The sequence below is a fragment of the Hylobates moloch genome, unplaced genomic scaffold (genome assembly GCF_009828535.3).
Source record: "Hylobates moloch isolate HMO894 unplaced genomic scaffold, HMol_V3 SCAFFOLD_12, whole genome shotgun sequence".
Taxonomy (NCBI): domain Eukaryota; kingdom Metazoa; phylum Chordata; class Mammalia; order Primates; family Hylobatidae; genus Hylobates; species Hylobates moloch.
The window spans coordinates 77,953,195-77,974,254 of record NW_026652287.1 but is presented as its reverse complement, the minus strand read 5'-3'; the positions used below and the strand labels follow the sequence as shown (position 1 = coordinate 77,974,254).

General features: G+C 32.5%; 1 protein-coding gene across 3 annotated transcripts in view; it reads right to left on the bottom strand.

Annotated features, from left to right (window-relative positions):
- NAV3 (neuron navigator 3) overlaps positions 1 to 21,060 on the bottom strand; it is a 395,528-nt gene that overhangs the window by 233,782 nt on the left and 140,686 nt on the right. For all 3 annotated transcript variants that reach the window (XM_032170807.2, XM_032170808.2, XM_058425703.1), the window contains exons 4-5: positions 15,866 to 15,938; positions 13,472 to 13,655 (exon numbers count right to left, since the gene is read on the bottom strand). In XM_032170807.2, the coding sequence (XP_032026698.1) occupies positions 13,472 to 13,655; positions 15,866 to 15,938 (257 nt within the window). The remainder of the gene's footprint in view (positions 1 to 13,471; positions 13,656 to 15,865; positions 15,939 to 21,060) is intronic.

The window sequence follows — 21,060 nt, the reverse complement described above, 5'->3', positions numbered from 1 at the left end:
TTCATCTATATTAAGAAATTTTATAGAAAATCATTTGAGAATCATCCTTCTTTCTGGCCCTATCTATTTACCCTCAGTCTTGGAGTCACATAAACATATCACAAAAGAAGAAATCTTTATTTGGAATCCCTATAGAGTGAGACATGTAGTACTCTTGATTCCCGAAGAAAGAGAAAAGCATGCTTAATTATGATATCACATTTGTTTTTTCTAAAAGCATCATTCACAAGGAAACAAAGAGGAATATAAAGAAACAAATCTCAAAGTATAAAATAAGGCATTTCTTGGGTTTGAGTTTTAGTGGGCAATTTTTACGTCCCCATTTTCTCTTCTATAATATAGTATTATGTTAAAAAAGACAGAAATTATTTCCTTTCATATTCACTGAAAATGGCTTGAGAAAAAAATCGAGAATAAAGTACCCAAGATATACTATAATTAAATATATTTTTTAAAGTTTTATGCTAAGTAATTTTAGACAAAAGAACAAACATTAAAGACAGTTAAATACATTCACTAAGGGTTTTTAAGACTGAGATAGATGGAAATAAATTTCTTTATGTGTCCTATGATTGCTTGGGATAGAAATGAAACCATATATTCAGAATTAAGATTTAAAGAGCTCCTTAAACCAAATTCTTTCTTTAGTATAAAGACTTCTGCAGGATCCTTGTGAACTGCTATAAAATGATAACTAACATGCTATTAGCACTAAGAAAGAGAGAGATATTTAGCCACTTCTGCAAATATAGCTTTGGTACCTCAAAACTATATGTGGTCCTTAAAAAACATTTAAGGCATTTTGCAAAAACTGTCCTCACTGCAGAGTATATCATAAAATACGTTCTCCTTTTGCTAAAAGTTCACTGAAAACAGTTATTGCCTAATCCATAAATAAGTCAGAAACAGCTTTTATCCACATGTGTTTCTTTTTAGTAACCGGGTGGCTGAAATATCATCTGAATTGCATTTGGGACAGGTTACTGTGATAACTTATCCTATTAGTGAAATACGGTATGAAAATATGTTATAACCTCTGTCTTATCTTAAATTTCCACAGACAGTTAATAAGGCCACCTGCATGGTCTGCTTTTGTGAGATCTCAAAACAGTAACTAAAGAGGCAGAGGCCTGTGGAAGATATTACAGCATCAAAGTCTCTTGCCCTTTTAGGAATGTCAAACTTCAAGATAAAGGAGAATTCAGGAAATGAGGCTCATATTTCTTTTACAGTATCACCATAAATTAGATTTTCCACAATGCTGCTACTTACACATAGTTCAAAGTACTATGCTACAATGCTGTTCTGTGGATGTTTTCCATTTTCCATTTTTAGTATGGAGTATAATTACATCTCAATACATTCAGAGCTTCATTACAGAAGTTCATTTGAATGCAACCACCTTAAAAAAATTGGAACTTGAATACTGGTAGAAAATGTTATTTTGTCAAACTAAAAATTTAAACTAACTTAGGCAAAGACCACACAGATCAGTGAAAAATCAGATTATTTAATACTTCTAAATACTTAAAAAGCATTGTAGTCATCGTAAAATATGTTGTTATTTCTTAATACATATGTTCAGGAAAATGACTTTTATTACATTTAAAACATGAATACCTATAAAGTATGTGAAGATTTGTGAGAAAATCTAGTCTAAGTCCTTATAATTGGGCTGCTCTCCATTTAATGCAAAGCAAATATAATCATCAATACAATCATAATCAAACCAGCCCAATTGTCTCATAGAACTGATGTTTATGGTTTCTTTTGAATAAACATAGAAATTGACCCCTCCAGTCTTAAAACTTGAGAAACTTACGGTTGTCTTATCTGGGTTTTTTTCTTGGGAAACCAACCATCAGGCATCCCAAATAGCGTCAAGGAACTGAAACTTATCAGATAATTATATCTGGACAATAAGATGCCAGGCCCCTCATCTGTCATGATTGCTTAACTGACCACCTGCTTCCTGTTGACCAACTCCTCTTCCTTATCCCTCCCTCATTCCTGTTTTCCCACACATAGTTACATTTCTTCCTTGCCATATAAACCCCTAATTTTAGTTGGATTTGAGACTGGTATCCCTTCTCCTCAGCTGCAGCACCCAGTTAAAGCCTTCTTCTCTGGCAATACTTGATCTCTCAGTAATTGGCTTTCTGTGTAGTGCACAGCAGGACCTACATCAAATCTTTGGCATTTCAGCAACAATATTAGTAAGCAGTGAGTGGGGTCACAAAACATCTCTGATGGGTGAGCATTGGTCTAGAGCCTGCCACGCAGCAGAAAGAGAAGGCTTTCTTTTTTTTCTTTTCACATCTTATGAGACTGAGAGATCAATCAGAAAGAGGGAGGCACTTGGGATGGTCAGAAGTAGAAGCATAGAAAAGGGACTATAAAGAGGTGTATGCTGAAAGTGTGCCCTTGACTAATGGTTAAAGTCTCAGAAGCAAGACTAAATTGCTGAAACATGCAAATCCCCTAAATCTAATTCCATGCTCACCAAGTTATCTCCTGATTTTCCATGTAGACTTGGCTACAGAAAAATAATCTAATGATCATACTGACATAATTATTATAGCTTTTTTATTTTTAGTGTATTTTTTTCTTTTTCTATATATATATCTATTTTTTTTTCAGAGGAGGAATCTCTGTGCCCAGGCTGGAATGCAGTGGTGCAATTATGGCTCACTGCAGCCTTGACGTCTTAGTTTCAAGCCATCCTCCCACCTCAACCTCCCAAGTAACCAGGACAGCAGGCACACACCACCACTTCTGGCTAACTTTATTTTTTTGTATTGTATTTTTTGTAGAGAGCAGGTCTCACAGTGTTGACCAGGCTGGTCTGGAACTCCTGACCTCAGGTAATCTCCTTCCTTGGCCTCTTAAAGTTCTGGGATTACAAGCATGAGCTATCATGTCCAGACAATTATGATTTTTGCGACAGTTGCAGTTTTTATTATAAGTCAGTAATTTTTCAAATTTGAAATTTGAAAAATTACAAGTAATTTGAAAAATTACTGACTTATAATGGAAAAAAGGTCCATAATTATTAATATGTTTTCTAGTGAAAACTAACCTCAACTTTTTGAGGCTGAAGCTCTGAATGTATTGAGATGTAATTTTACTCCATATTGAAAATTATAATTAATAAAGTCAATAGTTATTTTGTTTAATATCTTATTAGACTGAGAGATCAATCAGGGGCATTTGGGATGGTCAGAAGTAGAAGCATAGAAAAGGGATTATGAAAAATTAATAGTTATTGACTATTAATTATAATTTTAAAAATTTATTCAAAATTATAAATATTGACTTTATTCTGCTTTTTTATAAAGACTAACCTCAAAAAATTGAGATGAGGTTAGTCTTTAGTAGAAAACAGATGAAATTCAATAGCTATTGACTTTATTAAGTTTTGAAAATTTTTAATAAATTTTATCTTTTTGATGTTAGTCTTTAGTAGAAAAGATTAATAAATAATTTCACATAGTATAAAATTGCAAATGAAATAATTACATATATAATCAGTGCTCTATTTGAGAAGAAAGTGGCTCATACATGCCAAATATGTAGTACCTGTGTTTAGAATCAAATTTCTAGTGTTTAATAGAAAATATCTAACTAGGCCATCGAAATGTCCTGTTATAAAATTTTAAATAAATTAATCACAAATTAGTTATCATGAGTCACAGCTCTATTATAATAACATTTCACATCTTAAAAAATATTTCATAGGACAAATAACGGCTCACCATTGTTTTTATCTACATATTTATGGCAAAAATTGTGTCTTAAATTCTTAAATTAAGAGTTAGTCTCATACTTTCAAATGTATTTATATTCTCACAATTCTTTTGGAAAGATAAAATACAATTATGATGTTTTTATTTTATACCTAGAAAATTAAGTTTAATTGATTCTGACTTAGTTAAGAAAAGTAAAACTAAGAATAATTTTTTTACAAACAAAACTAAACCAAAATCAACGATCTGAACATAAAATGCATTTTAAAGTATAATAAGTGGATAATTCCAGAAAAAAGGCACTGGCACACAGTGATCCCTTGTTTACTTGGACTGATCTCCCCAAACTACTAGAAAATGAGCTCTGGCCCTAATTCAAATTATCTACTATTTTATGCATCAATTCAAACAAGTATCAACTTTTACTAGACTTTCAGATAGGCCTTAACTAGGGAAGAATCAGAGTATATTACTTGATTCTGAAAAAAAAAAATATATATATATATATAAAATAGCTCCTATCTAAACACTCTATTGATTTTCAACTTTTAGAATCAACCTATACTAAAAGCATGGACGAATCAGGTACGTGTACAAAATAGATTAATCCTATGAACATTGGTAACAAAAAAATAAAAGTGCCAATAACAGAGATTGGAAATTGTTAGTGGATGGAGGAGAACCAAACCGTAGTTTTAATATCCAGCTTTTACAAAATCGAACACCAAAAGATACTTTACAGGTGATTGAAAAAGAAATAAAGATGTTATTCCATTATATAAAGGTACAAAGTTAACCAATAAAAGAACTAAAGATACTGGAGTATAACTATGTTAGTAACACTCCTAGAAAGACCTGCCTATATTTGCTATCTCTTTTTTTTAATTGACACATAGAAATTGTATATCTCTCTCTGTAATTCCTCCCTCTCATTCTCTTTTGTACAGATTCCATTCAAGTTATCATAGCAACTACTTCACTGAAAGAGCTCTCATCAAAGTCTCCAGTGCAAAAGTAGTAAGTCAGTTCTCAGTCCTCATCCTACTTACATGCAACATTTCATGTAGTTGACATTCTGTAAATAATGGATAGAAACACAAACTCTGTACTAGATTGCCTTGATCCAATATACAGCCTAGTCTCTGTGAAACTGTGCAATTTAATTGAACTTTCCATTTTCCATTTCCTTACGTCAAAATTAATGTTAAGAATACAGTACAGGCCGGGTGCGGTGACTCACGCCTGTAATCCCAGCACTTTGGGAGGCCGAGGTGGGCAGATCATGAGGTCAAGATTGAGACCATCCTGGCCAACATGGTGAAACCCCGTCTCTACTAAAAATACAAAAATTAGCCAGGTGTGGTGGCGTGTGCCTGTAGTCCCAGCTACTCGGGAGGCTGAGGCAGGAGAATCACTTGAACCCGGGAGGCGGAGGTTGCAGAGAGCCGAGCTGAGATCACGCCTCTGTACTCCAGCCTGGTGACAGAGTAAGACTCTGTCAAGAGAAAGAAAAGAAAAGAAAAGAAAAAAAAGAAAAGAAAAGAAAAGAAAAGAAAAGAAAAGAAAAGAAAAGGAAAGAAAAGAAAGAAAGAAAAAGAAAGAAAGAAAAAAGAAAGAAAGAAAGAAAGAATACAGTATATACATCATAGGATTGTCGTGAGGATTGAGACAGTAAATGTGTGTATAAACTATTTAGAACGGTTCAGAAGGGGCTCCATATAAGTTATGACTATTGATCAGTCTCTCCATTGAACACTTTCTGCACCTGCTTTCCAGGACATCAAGTTCTACTTTTCTTCCTACGTGTTACAGGCTAACTCTTTTTGGTCTCCTCTATCAGGTCTTGCCATCTCCTTGATCTCTAAATATTGGTAAGCTCCTGATCCAAGGCCCCAGTTCTCTTCTTCATCTATGTACAGATTTTGGTGACTTAATCATGTCTAGCCTCATAGCTTTTTATTGTTGCTATATGCTTATTTTTCCATGATTTTTATCTATAGGCTTCATCTGTCCCTTAAACCCCAGTCTTGCAATTCCAATGGCCTCCTCAGTATTTTGGATATATCTCATATATATTTCAAAGCTCACATGGCAATAAGTGAATATCTGACCTTCTCCCTACCAAACATTTCCTCATATTTTTTTCTTCATTTCAGCAAATGGAAACACCATCTTTCCAACAGCTAATACTACATCGATAACGTAATCTCACCTTTATAGCCTCCTTATCCATGCTAGAGTTTCCTTTCTGTTTATCAATTTCATTACAAGTCTATCAGTTTCTTCTGACACTACCTTCAAAACACATTTGGCATTTAACTTCCTCTCTGCACTTTCAACATGATAGCCCAAGCTTTTTCCACGACTTCTTGCTACCACCTTTTCCCTACTACACTCTATTTTCAACACAGCAGCCAATGTGACCACTTCATTTATATGCCTGTTTATGTTCCTCATGGCACATAGTATCTTCCCCTCTCTCCAGGAATAAAAGCCAGTCTTTACAATGGCAACAGGGCCATACTAATTCTTATGTTTCTTTGAATTATATCCTACTCTTCTTCTGCCTCTTTCCCTCTGATCCAGCGCAACTGGGATAGATGTTTTCTCTTCTTGAAGAAAACCAGACAGGCTCTTAATTCAAGGTCTAAGAGCATTTCTTCTCTCAGCCTGAAACACTCTGCCCTGAGATATTCACCGACAACATTCTCTCATTTTCTTTGCTTAGTGTCATCATCTGAATGAGGGCTTTCCTCGGTCCTCATTAAATTTAAATTAGCAAAAAATGGTTCCCACACATCTGATTGGCCCTTTTCTGATTTATTTTTCTCCATCATCAGCTGTCAAATTACTGGTAAATATTTTCATTAATTTTGTATTATCTCCAATCACTAGAATGAAAGCTTCAAGAGAGCAAAGATTTTTTAATCTCTTTTGTCTTCTGCGTATCTCCAGTGACTAGAAGATTGCCTGGAACATACTACGTGCTTAATAAAAGTTTGTAGAATCAATTAATGAGGGTGGAGAGAAATAGAGAAGTGTGAATCCAATGAAAATGGTCAAATTGATGAATAGAAACTGGTGGTAGGTGCATTCTATTTAGCTATATGGAAGTAACTAATAAAAAATATCTAAACTAATTAAAGGGGTTATTCTGCTTATTTAGACTGGGCATACAAAGGACTGAGCATTATTAAGCTATTTTAGTGGAAATATTATTACTTTAAATTATTTTCATATATTTAATTAAACTTAGAAGTGGAATGGGCAGACTTGATTAGAGAAAGAGAGAAAAGGGGGAACAGTAATGAGGTTGACTTAAGGTTTTTATTTTTTATTTTTTAATTTTTTTCTGCAAATCCCCCTTTTATTTGTTTTACCTTTTTGTGTTGTTTCTTTTCCATGTACATTGGTTCAGAATTAACTTTTGCATATATTACACTGATTGGTTGTTAAGAAGATAAATTCTCTCTAACAGAATTCTCTGTGCACAGTGTGATATATTTGTATTTTTTTACATCTTTTTTAATGTGGGTCAACGTATTTTATTACACATGTGATACGATCTTCAAGTGAAAGAAGGGAAGATGGAAATAGCTGGTTTGAGTGTCTATTATATGCTGTGTCATGCTAAGTAAGCATTTTATACATAAACCATTTCATCTGGTCTCCTCAACACCCTTATGAGAAAGTTGCCACCATTCCAATATTAGAGGAAGAACACTAGGATTTGAGCAGGTTAAAATCACTTGACCATGCCACTCCGCTGGGAATTGGCAAGCAGGACTCCAACCCATACTTGCTTGACTCTGAAATAACCAATACAGCAAGATGTTTAATCTTTACCCACATAAAATGCATCCAAGAATACTGACTTAGCATCTGGGAATGATGGCTCGTGCCTATAATCCCAGCACTTTGGGAGGCTGAGGCGGACAGATCATCTGAGGCTAGGAGTTCGAGACCACCATGGCCCCACAAAAAATACAATAAATAAATAAATAAATAAATAAATAGCTGGCTGTGGTGGCGGGCACCTGTAATCCCAGCTACTAGGGAGGCTGAGGCAGGAGAATGGCTTGAACTCGGGAAGCAGAGGTTGCAGTGAGCTGAGATTGGGCCACTGCACTCCAGCCTGGGTGACAGAGCGAGATTCTATCTCAAAACAAAACAAAACAACAAAAATACTGATATAGATAAAATCTAATTTTATATTAAATATATTTAAGTTTTAAAAAATTGATTACTTGGTTAATCAAGTCTTTATCACTCCAAATATAGCCAAATATTTTCTTGTAATGAATTTAAGAAACTTAAAATCTGAGTCCCACCTTTACTATAATATAATCTTCATCTATAACAACCAAAACACCAGTGTTAGAACATAACAAAAGTGTGTGCATGTGCACACACAAACTTTCTCTTAATATTACATACTGTTGGTTTCCAAATGCAGTCAGTTAAGAATAATTTCTTTCTCTTCAATTATTTCTCTCTAGAGATAAAAAAATCCTGCTTTAAATAATGATTTTACAAATATCCCTCTTCTTTTATGTTTTTGTTTTGTTTAAAGTTTAATCGATTAACTTACTTTTTTTAAAGAGTACACTATAGGCCACAACACAGAACTGAGTTAGGCAACTAATTGAAACCAGGTTCACAAGGGCTTAAATTACTAGAGCCTTCCTGTCATCTTAAATTAAACTTCCTTATATACTTCTCAAGATTTATAACCTTTGGCCCAAAAGCTGTAAACCGTCCCAGTTTCAGAGTGAATCTCCCAGAAGGAAATAATGTTTCCTGGAACATACATGCTGGAAGGCAAATGTCCTCTATGGTAAGAGGGTTCCAAAAGCAATATGTGTGGTAGGGGTCACGGGAACCTTGGAAAGGGGCTGCAAGGGAACAGACAAGTCGTTCAGAAAACATGTACCCAGGGATTTCACAGTTTTACTTGTGACTCCTGTAGGAGCACATTCATCTTAACTGAAAGTGGACACATTCTTGATTTGCTCCTACAAAATCAAAAGCAGAAGGACATATGATCATCTGCAGGGATCATAAACTTTCAAGTTCCCAAAATAATTTTTTTTAATTCAGAAAGATTTATCACCACTGGTTTTGCCACCTCTATCATCTATCTGCATAATCTCTTACCTCTACTTTCACATTCAATTTTCTTCTTTTACATGTTTTAATTGTATACTACATAAACTATTCATGTGATTTAATAACCACTATCTGTGAGCGGGTAAAATTCGTCAACTATTTGATAACAGGAAGGAAAATCATTTAATAATCTGGTCAAAAACTAAGATAAAAGTATGTATTTTAAGAAAAATCACGTCTTTTAAAAAAGGTTTTAGCAAATAAAAAAATTTATCTTTTACATATACTATCATCCTAACATCTTGTATATAACCAGGTCAGTACATAAGAAAAATTAAATTTCACTTTTTTTTTCACTGTAATGTTTTTACCAGATATTCTTAGGAAAATCATGCATTCATTTACTGAGTGTTGTTGGCTGGTATGTGCTAGGTACTGCTTAGGGTTGAAATAGAATTTTCTTTTAGCTTTCCTGCCAACTAGAACTCTACTTGTCAAAATGCAACATATGAAAAAGTAAGGTTCACAGAAATAGCCTAGGATGAAAATGAATTTTATGAATTTTAAAATTATAGGATTTATTTTTACATTGTTTCCTAGAATAAGAAATAGGATTTCCTTCATCTCCCAATTAATACCTGTGGAAAATAACTATGATACCAACCTTTATATATGATTTTTTTAGCATTTTATGTTAAAACACTTCTCATATTTCCCCTCTTGGTTGGAGAGAAGAATTTTTATCTATCTTTTTCAAAATAAAAAGAAAATTAAGAAATATAGAATGAACTAGTTTTATTTCATATATTAAATAAATGCAAATAAGATGCTTAATATTTTGGAATATAGCAAGATATTGAATCTTTACCCACATAAAGTCCATCAAAAAATACTGACATAGATAAAATCTAATTTTTATATCAAATATATTTAAATTTTAAAGAATTGATTACTTGGTTAATCAAGTCTTTATCACTCCAAATAAGCCAAATAATTCCTTGTAACGAATTTAAGAAACTTAAAATCTGAATCCCACCTTTACTTTAATACAGATCCAAGTCCTGGCAGTCTGATTCCAGAGGTAAACTCTTAATAATTAGAGCTCTAGGTGCCACTTGAGCAGGACACACATGCATGCACACTTGTGCACACAGATACACTCAAGTTCACATATAGCACATGACCCATGCACCTATAGATACATACACTCAAAGGTGGAGAGGGAGCTGAGAGAGCAGGAGAGCAGAATTTGTTATTCTATTCTTTCCTCTTGGTCCATGTTTTATTTTTTCTCCTGTATATTTCACTTGTTAACCTTTAAATCCAAATTTCTGTTTAAATGAAAGCTATTCAACTTGAGGAAAATCTGAAGTTTTTTTCAAAATAGCAAAATCAAATTAAAAATGATTAATGTATAAAATAAGTGTTGTGGAAATATGTAGAATTATGCCAATTTACTTTAAACAAAGAGAATAAAACAGAAACACTTTCACCGAACTGAAACAATGTGCCCTAAGAAATGTTTATTAGTCTACAGAGAAAAATATAAGAACATTTTCTGGCCAAATATCCAGAAAAGTATAGCAAGTTGACATTTAAACTATTTACTTGGAAAGAACTTTGAAATCAATAGAAAGGCATCATAAATCATGATTTATGACTCACACCTCCAGCAAATGAAGATAAATTTGTCACTAGGAATTTTTCTGCATTAATTATCTTGGTTCTAACACATAGATACTACATTATGTTCCCATGTATATTATCATTATGGCCTTTTGAAAAATGCTTTAAAATATTGATTGCTACATGTAAGTCCACATAAATTCTAATTTATATATTAATGTGATACACTAAATCTATATGAATAAAAATAAGTATTAATGTCTTAAATATCATATCCTTTAAAACATGTAAAAATTCTCTAAAAGTAAGACTATTGAAAGTAAGACTTGAACTCTTCTATATTAGGGTCCTGAATACTACTTTTAGTAAAGCTGTTACTCTATAAACATTTATTAAATTATATATCAATTCAAAAAGTAATTAAATCCAATTTAGCAGAGAAAATTTTGCTAAAAGTCTACCACAGCCTTAAAGGACACTGCTGAAAAGAATACTTTTCATAAACTTGTAATGAAAAATTGAGACATCCTTCCACAAAAGAGTATAAAAACCATGAGTATTATACATGGCTTTATATTTTAAACTACCCCATAGTTTCACAACAGCCATGTATATCCAGCAAGAAGAATAGGAAAAGAAACAATTTCCTAAAAGGGTCATAACTACCAAGAAATTCTGGGCAAGAAATTCTAGACAATAAATTTCACATGGAAGATACAGAAAGAGTGAGGTAACGCAATGTCAAATGATATTCCATATCACTTCCAGAGTCAACATGCTTTACGTAAAATAATTTTATTTCCTTTATTTTTTCAGCTACTATTCTTGTGTCTTCTTTATTTAAATTGCTTAAACCAAACTCTAGTAAATATTATTTCTGGCACTTTTCATAATCTATCTCTGTTCCAACCATCCACACACACAAAAAAATAATACATACAACACGATGTCATCCACTTTCTTCTTCTCTATGCTTACGAAAATCCAAGAAACTTATCCTATAGAGATTTATTTTCTACTAAGAGTCTTGTACAGTCTCACTTGATATAACCAAAAGCCAAGATGAGCTTAAAGAGCAGTCAAAAATCTGCATTACTTATAATAAAAATATCCCCCATCACTTCATAAGCTTTATATTATATGCTATGCTTTTAGTAAAACTATAGCTTTTTAAAAATTCATTTAAAAATTCACTGATGAGTGAAAATCTTCCAAAGGGAACAGAATTTACATGGTTGTATAGAGAAATAAATATTGTTTATTATGGAGTAACAAACAAGGTCCATATGAGGGTTGGTTGATAGATGAAAGAGAGGTGATTTCTGAACAGTTGAACAACTGACCGTAAGTGGGAGGTGGTTCATAAATGTATTTTGGAACATTATTTTAATTGTTTGAGTCATTTATAATTACCAAACTCAAGGTTAACTGAATGTTAGCAGATTTCAAGCTTGACTTCTAAGGTGGACAAAGTTAAATATTTACATTTGTTGACAAGTGTTTATATTTTCAAAGACGATGAAAGGGATTTTCATATCCTCTGTCCTCAAGAAAAATAATCATAACTATTTATGTAATAGAGCTAACTAACCAATACCCCAGTCATTGTTCAGGAACAAATATAGTAGTTTGCATGAAAGTTGTTAAGTGAAACTTCATTCTGTGATCATTTATTTTGATACATAAACTATGTTAGACTATAGTCTAAGTTATTCCTACAAATACTAATCTAGTTGTTGCTATGTAGATATTTTAAGGATGTAATAAAAGTCTATAATCAATTGACTTTCAGTAAAGTTTATTTTAGATAATTTGGGTGATCTTGATTCAACTAGTTGAAAGAAAGTTCGTTTGTTTGTTTGTTTGTTTGTTTGTTTGTTTGTTTGTTTTAGATGGAGTCTCGCTCTGTCACCCAGGCTGGATCTTGGCTCACTGCAACCTCTGCCTCCCGGATTCAAGCAATTCTCTGCCTCAGCCTCCAGAGTAGCTGGGATTACAGGCGCCTGTCACCATGCCTGGCAACTTTTTATATTTCTCATAGAGACAGGGTTTCACCATCTTGGCCAGGATGGTCTTGAACTCCTGACTTTGTGATACATCCACCTTGGCCTCCCAAAGTGCTGGGAATATAGGCATGAGCCATCGTGCCTGGCTAAAAGTTTTGCTTTTCAAAAGCAGAACTGAGGCTTCCTTGAGAGAAGAAGTTCTGCCTGTGTACTACAATTTCAGTTCATGACAAGAGTTCTATCCTGCCCTTCCAGCTGGGCTGCCCTTCAGATTTCATATTTGCCTAACCAGTATGCGCAATCATGCTAAACCAATTCTTCACTATAAGTCTCTTGTTATATATCGTTTACTTGCTCGACTCCTCTAGTTGAACACTGACTGATGCAATTCTAAATTGGAAAAAAAAAAACAACTAATAATGGAAGAGAAAAGGAAGTTGCCATGATTTGGGAGCACTCCACCCAGGTTGTGTCTACATATGCCAAAAGACTCAAGCCAGACAAATAATACATGTATGTGCACACACACACACACACACACATATCAAAAACACTATGTTCCCAAACCTCAAACTCCTACGTTTAACAGACCTGAAATTTCTGACAGACTTAATTAATCAAAAGTATCAATGAAAGATAACTACACGACAGGAGACTAGGACTCAATTGCACATTCTAAATACTAAAGACATTTGTAGAAGAAAGTAGCCATGCCACATTACTTACACCAAAGACATTTCACACTGTGATACAGAACAACAATCTTTAGAAAGCAAACAAAATATGTCACCCAAAAGATGATAGATGTTGCTTGTCCAAGCAAAAGAAGAGTGGTTTTAGTTTGTATTACACAAGTCAAATAATCTCATCACGTTGATACAAGTACATGAGTACATTTTTCAAACTCGTGGACAATAATTTGTTAAAAACAAGTTGTATCTACACAAACTAATTGGAAACACATTCCCTACTTCCTTTCCTTACCTGGACTGCATATCTTGTTGGGTTTTGGCCTGGCTGGCTTCCGATGGAGGGGAAGCGTGGGTAACTCGCTGCTGAAGTTCCACCAAGGACTGGTAGTACTGTTGTTGATGGTGTTGTTGTTGCTTGTAGCGAGATAAACTGAAAAACAGCCCTAGAATGGCTTTTAAGTTTCCATTTCTTATTTCTGTATGAAATGAAAAATACGAAAAAAGCATCATATGTATTCAATGTCCTTTTTAACAAATTCTAGATGCAATCCTCTTGAAATAAATCTATGAAGATATACAACTTAATTCTCTCAGTCACAGTTGAATCACAAACCTGAATTTCTGAAACATGTTAACATTTCCAAATAACTTGGAATTTCAGGGAGAGAATAAAAGGATAGAGGGTAAAAAGAACAAAGCACACTCAGAAGTGATATTCTTTGCTGACCTTGAACTACAATTTTTCTCAAGTTAGCTGCTTCTTAGAAATAAATGAGCTCTCTCTTGTGCTAACCATTTGATTTAGCATGTTGTTTCCCTCACAAATATACACAGCCATTGCCAGCATTGCAGTGGCTACGAACTGGAGAAAGAAAGCCACTTAAATGTTGGTTGTCCTGCATTTATAAATATTGATGATGTGGGTGCACCTCATAATACCAACTGGATTTGTTGCAATCAACTTTCTTTCTAAATCACCCACTCACCAACTCATTTATACATATTTATGTATGTATATAGCCTCCAAATATATATCCATATATATCAAAACATATATGTGTGTATGTATATCTTCCAAAAGCAGACATAATATCAATTTTTAATGTTCCAATTCTTTTATTTTTAATTTATGCTATATATTAATAAATAATGAGGATTAGCTTATGACAGATAACATAATTGAATAAGTAGAAATCCTTGTTCTAACAGATGAAATTCCTGTGTAAGATTTTCAAATATTGAATAAAAAAATTCAATTCACAATGTAGGCTACACATAAGCCTAAATTTTTCTCCTGTAGTTATAACTTAAAAAAATAGGAAAAGAGAAGGAAGTAAAGCTTGAAAATAAGCTACACAACCTGCAATCATATTTTAAATAAAACTTGCTGTTGGCAATAAAATACATCCTCCTCTAAGATCAAGGTTTTATGTCCCCTTTTGGAGTTTAGGAAAATTAACCAACTCTTTGGATTTCTTGCTCTCTGATGGTTTATCATATAACTCAAACTATGCAGTAAAACAATTAATATAAAATGACCCTCTGAGTTGTTCTATTTTCCCCCCAAACATTTCTCATAGTTTTCGTCACATTGAAGAGTTGGCTTCATCAATCTGAGGCTACAGTGAGACAGTGTTAATTTTCTCCTATAAACCTGAAAGATTTTGTTTAAAGAGTTTTTAAAAAGTTAGTTTTATTATTTTGCATGTTTAATTTAGAGAGTAAATTTTGAGCATTCATATATTTTTTAAAGATGAATGAAAATCAATGGGCTTATATTAATAAAGGTTTTCATAAGGAAGAGACACAAAAAGTGAATAAATGGCAGCATTTCTAGCCTGCCTTTAACTACTTAGCAGCATATTATCCTGGGGAATTTTATTCAAATGTTATTCTAAGTTACAGAACTACCAGTTAGGTTTGAACCTAAGATTCTTGGTCATTAAACGCATAATTTAATTATATATCATAACATGCAAATATAAAAGAAATTTAAATATCAGTGTTCTCAAGTATGGCAAATTTTATCTTATGTGTGGCAAGCTTTTGCAAACTTTTGCCACCTTTATACGAGCAAGTAAAATAAACTAAGAAAAAGATCAATGTCAAAATTTGTTCGTTTTCCCCGTTTTGCTCTTTCAATTTTAGTGATGATCTTTTGAATCTTTAATGATTTAAAACATTTATATATAACAGTGATTAACGCTGTTAGTTCTAATTATTTAAGACTTCATAGTGACTTATTTAAACTTACCAACTATTTTGACTATTTCTACCAACTTGAATATATTACAGAAATGTTATTGATAAAATAATATTTAAGACATAATTAAAATATTTTACCTGTGTTTATGTCATCCAACATTTATCTAATTATCTATTAATCTACTTAAGAAGACTAATTATACTATAAACAAGTAATAACATAAAGATGTTTTGTTGATTCACTCCTCTCCCATATAGTTGGTTATGAAAAGAACAGTTCGGCAAAATCCGGACAACATTAAAATACTTAAAGCACTTATTAATAACCATTATGTTTATGTTCCAGTTGTCCTGAAGACTTCACCAATTTCCTTTATCATATAAAGGAGCCGTATACTCCAATGTTACATTTCTTACATTATAAAAAATAATTTGAAAACATTGATGCCATTTGTGACAATTCAGTCATTCTTTTTCTTACCTTCAGCAGATAGACCTTGAACATTTACCCCTCTGGCTGCTAGAAAACTAAGGCAGATATCAACATTTTCAATCTGCAACATGAAAAGCAGTGAAAAAGCAACTTAGAGGATTATATTTTAACAAATACATGTGCCAAAATGAAACCAGAAAGAACGATAAAGAATGGTTTACATTCATTTCATACTAGAAGTCTTAACCAGAGTTTAACTAGAATTGTTTTGGCTAATTGCAGAATGAATATAAAGCTTTCATTGTCCAGCTGGTACTTACAAACAATTCATAAAGGCCTGATAAAGAATGGCATTCTTGCAGATTAGCAATCCACCTACTTAACATAAAACTGGATCTTGTATTTTGCAAATAAGTCCCAGTGAAAGCATCCATACAGACTGAGATTGTTGCATGTGTGAGTCTTAGAATGTTAGGATTTGGGTAATTTAGATTCAACCAGCAGTATTTGTTAAGTATGTCAAAAGATAGATACATGGAGACAAGTTTGATACAACATGAAAATCAAGCATATTTTCATCCTAAACCTAGCAAATCCTTATTTTAAAAATTATATTTGTATTTCTAGAGGTGAACAATCTGCTGAATAAATAAAGGTATTGTCTTTGCTATTTTAAAAGGGTGATTGTCATGACACTTTTTGTTTGTTTGTTTTTGATTTTGATTTTGAGACAGAACGTTGCTCCGTCACACAGGCTGGAGTGCAGTGGCGCGATCTTGGCTCACTGCAACCTCCCTCTCTCAGGTTCAAGCGATTCTCCGGCCTCACTCTCCCAAGTAGCTGGGACTACAGGCTCCCACCACCACGCCCAGCTAATTTTTTATATTTTTATAGAGAGGGATTTTGCCATGTTGGCCAGACTGGTCTCAAACTACTGACCTCAAGTGATCCACCCGCCTTGGCCTCTCAAAGTTTTAGGATTACAGGCGTGAGCCACCATGTCAGGGCCCATGGCTTTTAAATGATTGGCTTCAATATGATTACCAGTTTATAATCATTTAGGGTGAGAAGCAAAAAAATATAAAAAATAAAAAATTGATCATGACATTATATAGCAGTGACACAGCTAAGATTCGTAAGAGCATAGAAAGCTAAAAAGTTCCAATTCTTTGTGATCCATCTCCCTGGATTTGGGGTATTCTATAAATCTTTAGATTCTATAATAAAGAAGAGATTTAAAATTAATAACTTGGCAAGGTCCTATTGTCTGTCTTACTAAATTCTCATCGAAAGCTATGCATGAGGACGCACAGAGTTCTGCCAATGTCCTCCCTAGCTTAGCTTCATAGCAAGGTCAAAATGTCTCTTAAAGAAAATAAAAAGAAAAAAATAGATTCAAGAATCTATCCTTATAAAATAGAGAAACTATTTACGTTCCTTTAAAATAGTAATTTTGTACAAAATTGATAATATACAATGATATGCTTTTTGCTTAAAAATGACCACAGCCAAGATATACTCATTTATTTTGGGGAAAAAAAATCTTTATATTAATTAACTTCAAAGTAAGTTTTACTGAAATTATTCTACTGAATAAATAATAGAGTTGAACATGCTGAATACAACATAATATAATAAATCTTATTGTTCTGCCGATCATCATCTGAAAATCCAATGAGGCAATACTGCTGAAACGTATATTAATTCTTTCCTTTCTTCATATTTCATTCTGCTGCTAGCTATAAGATTATATAAGGAAGGAAAGGAGGAGGAACAATAACAAGAAATGAGGCAAATTCAATGTTCCCTATCCATCCACAGTATTCTTTTAAATGTATTTCTTTCAGACTCATTAAAATTAGTAAAAGAAAGATGCCAAATAATTATTGTGGTCTAATATTAAGAAAGATAATGTGATGGAATGTTTTTAAATGTTTGCAAGAGCAGCCCTAAAGTTCTTGATTTCAATGCAATTATATGGCTTTTATAGAAAAAAGGAAGATTTCTGACCCAAATGTGATTTGCTACAAAATGTTAATAGGATATTATTACCTAAAGTTTAGTTACTCATATTATACACGAACAGGTTAGCTCACTGAAAATCCAGAAAGGGCTCATCGAGTTTGTAAGTTTGTAAGATAATTTTTTGTCTACCATTTAACCAGCATATAAAATAAACTGATTCCTAAATTGGGTGTTAGACACAACTCTCTCTCTCAACTTGCACGACAATCAGAAGGGGAATGTAAAAGAGAAGAAGAAGAAAAGGAGAAGGAGAAGGAAGAAAGAAGAAGGAGAAAGAGGAGGAGGAGGGAAGAGGAGGGAGGAAGAGGAAGGGGGAGAAGGAGGAGGAAGGAGGAGGAGGAGCAGAAGGAGGAGGAGAAGGAAGGAAGGAAGGGAAAAAGGAAGGAGGGAAGGAAGGAAGGGGAAGGAGAACAACAACAACAAATGATCCATAATACATTCTTTTTTATTTTCAGATCTATTTATCAGGAGCATTCAACCATTTTTACTATTTTCTTATAGTCATTCATTATGAGGACCAGCAATTTAAGATAGTTAGTTATGTTCCTCATTATTGCCTGAGTAGCTAAGTAACAGCAACAGAATAAGTACTTGAATACAGTTTCCAATATGACTATTAAAGGCTAGTTCATTAAAGCTCATTTATTTATTCAACAACATTTATTATTAAAATTAACAATTTACCAAAATTTATTTTCTCACAATGGATCAGCATAAAAAGCATGACTTTCAAGAAAATAATACCTTTTCCCTACTTAATTCTAGTCTTTCTGTAAATTCAATCACATTTGCTATTACATACTAGGCTATATGTTTAATAGTAAAAAGAAGTGGTTTTAAGATATCTTGTTAAATGCCATTTATATGGTCACTTTCTCACCAGAGGCATACTTTAAGATAATTTGAGTGGATTTTTTAATGATAAAGTAAAATTCTCTGGTTAATAATTTTATTTCAAGAAATTATGAAGATTTTATTATTCCTGTTTTTAATACAGATTTCCCTTAAACATCTCTCAGTTATTATAAATAGACCTAGTACAAACGCTGTTTTAATTGTTTTTTTCCATATTTAATGTCAATTTTTTTAAAACTAAAAACCTCTAAAACTTTTTGGTAACTTACAAACAGATAAAAGTTATTTTACCATCAAATTGAGCCAAATAATTGTAATCTGTTTTATTTTCCTTCATTATTGTTTGAATCGGATATCAAACAAACTAACAAAATTCAAATCATATTTTAACACCAAAAATTTGGGTGAAATTTTAATTAGAATAATTTTATGTACCTTAATATTTTCTAAAATATTGACTGTGACTCACAGCAAGAAATAAATTGAATAACACAACCCAATATGCATATACATAATTATAATGGAGCCAAAGTTTCACGGAATAATACTTCACCTTACTAAATTCAGGTTACTGTGATGCTTCCTAGTGCACTGTACTGTCTTCTGTTTAATCTATTTAGATGTTGCTTAAAATCTACCAGATGGATTTCAGGGTCCATTAATGGATGGTAATCCACAATATGTAAAACACTGCCCTAAGAAGACCAGAGCATTGCCATGCCTACATTGCCTCTTTTCTGGTGGGGTTTGTGGCAGGTGGTATGCAGTAGGGGGCATATTCAAGTGTAGCAACAAGGTTAGTGAAGGGACAGTAAGGTGATGAGAAATGGTCAGATTCCAGATGTTTTCTGAGAGAAATTGGTGGGAAGATATGGCTTTTGAGACAAAGAGAAGAGTCAAGAATAACTCCAAGTTTTTGGGCTTTAATCACAAGAAGGATGAAGTCTGTATCCACTGAGATGGAAAAGATCATGAATGGAAGTCAAAGTTTCTTTTTCGACATGTTGGCTGGTCCATCAAACATTCAAAAGGAGAGGGTTAGTAGGCGGTAGGACACACAATCTGGAGTTCAATTGAGAGGTTGGAGTGGAGATCTAAATTCAAAATTTTGGTGATGTGAATGAAGTCTTGAGGGTGGATTATCAACAAAAGTGTGTAAACATAAAAGAAGAGGAACAAACATTGAGCCTTAGGAGATTATCACTGGAAAGAAGAGGAGGAACCAACAGAGAAGAGTGAATAAAGCCACCGGGAAGTATGAGGAAAATCAGGAGAGGATGGGGCACAGAAAACCACCTGAAGAAAGCATTTTAAGCACAAGGGAAAGATGAGGTCGATCAAAAGCTGCTAACAAGTAATGTACGACAAGAGCTAAGAGTTGACTATTAGAATTAAATAAAATTCATGAAAGGTGCTCATAATAGTGCTTATCAAATAGCAAATGCTCAAATATCTAAATTAAATATTAAAGTATATGTCATAACATTATACACACATGAATTAAATATTAAAGTATACGTTACATATTACATGTGTGTGTGTTTGTATGGGTGTAATGTATACATAGAGGACCAGCCAGAATGTAACCTTCATGATGGTTCTTTTTTATTTTGTCTACACTCTCTCTCCAGTCTACTTTAATCATATATATTACATATATGTAATATACATTGTTTATATTATATAACATATATTACATATATTATATTGCATGTATGTAATATATAATTTAACAATACATTGCATAATATATATTACATATATAGTAATATATATTCAAACATATATATTACAGATACATAATATATAATATATAATTTAATAATATATATTACACATACAGTTACATATTATTAAAGTATATATTATATATTTAATGTATTCCATATAATATATACATATATTATATAATGTATTCCATATATATACATGTTATGTATATATACATCTATTACATGTATAAGACATATGTATACATGTAATATATTAAACATATTTATATTACATATATAATGTATTTATATTAATATATTTAATATATTACATATATGTATACATGTAATATATACATATGTGTATATTTCACATATCATAGATATGTAATACATGACATACACTTTAATACTTTAATATATTATTACATATATAGTAATACATGTTATTAAAATATATATTATACATATTACATATGTGTCTTATACATGTAATATATACATATGTATATAGTAATATATATTATTAAAGTATATATATTTAATATATTACATATATGTCTTGTACATGTAATATATACATATATACATATATGTATATACATGTAACATATACATATATACATATATTACATGCATAAGACATAGGCA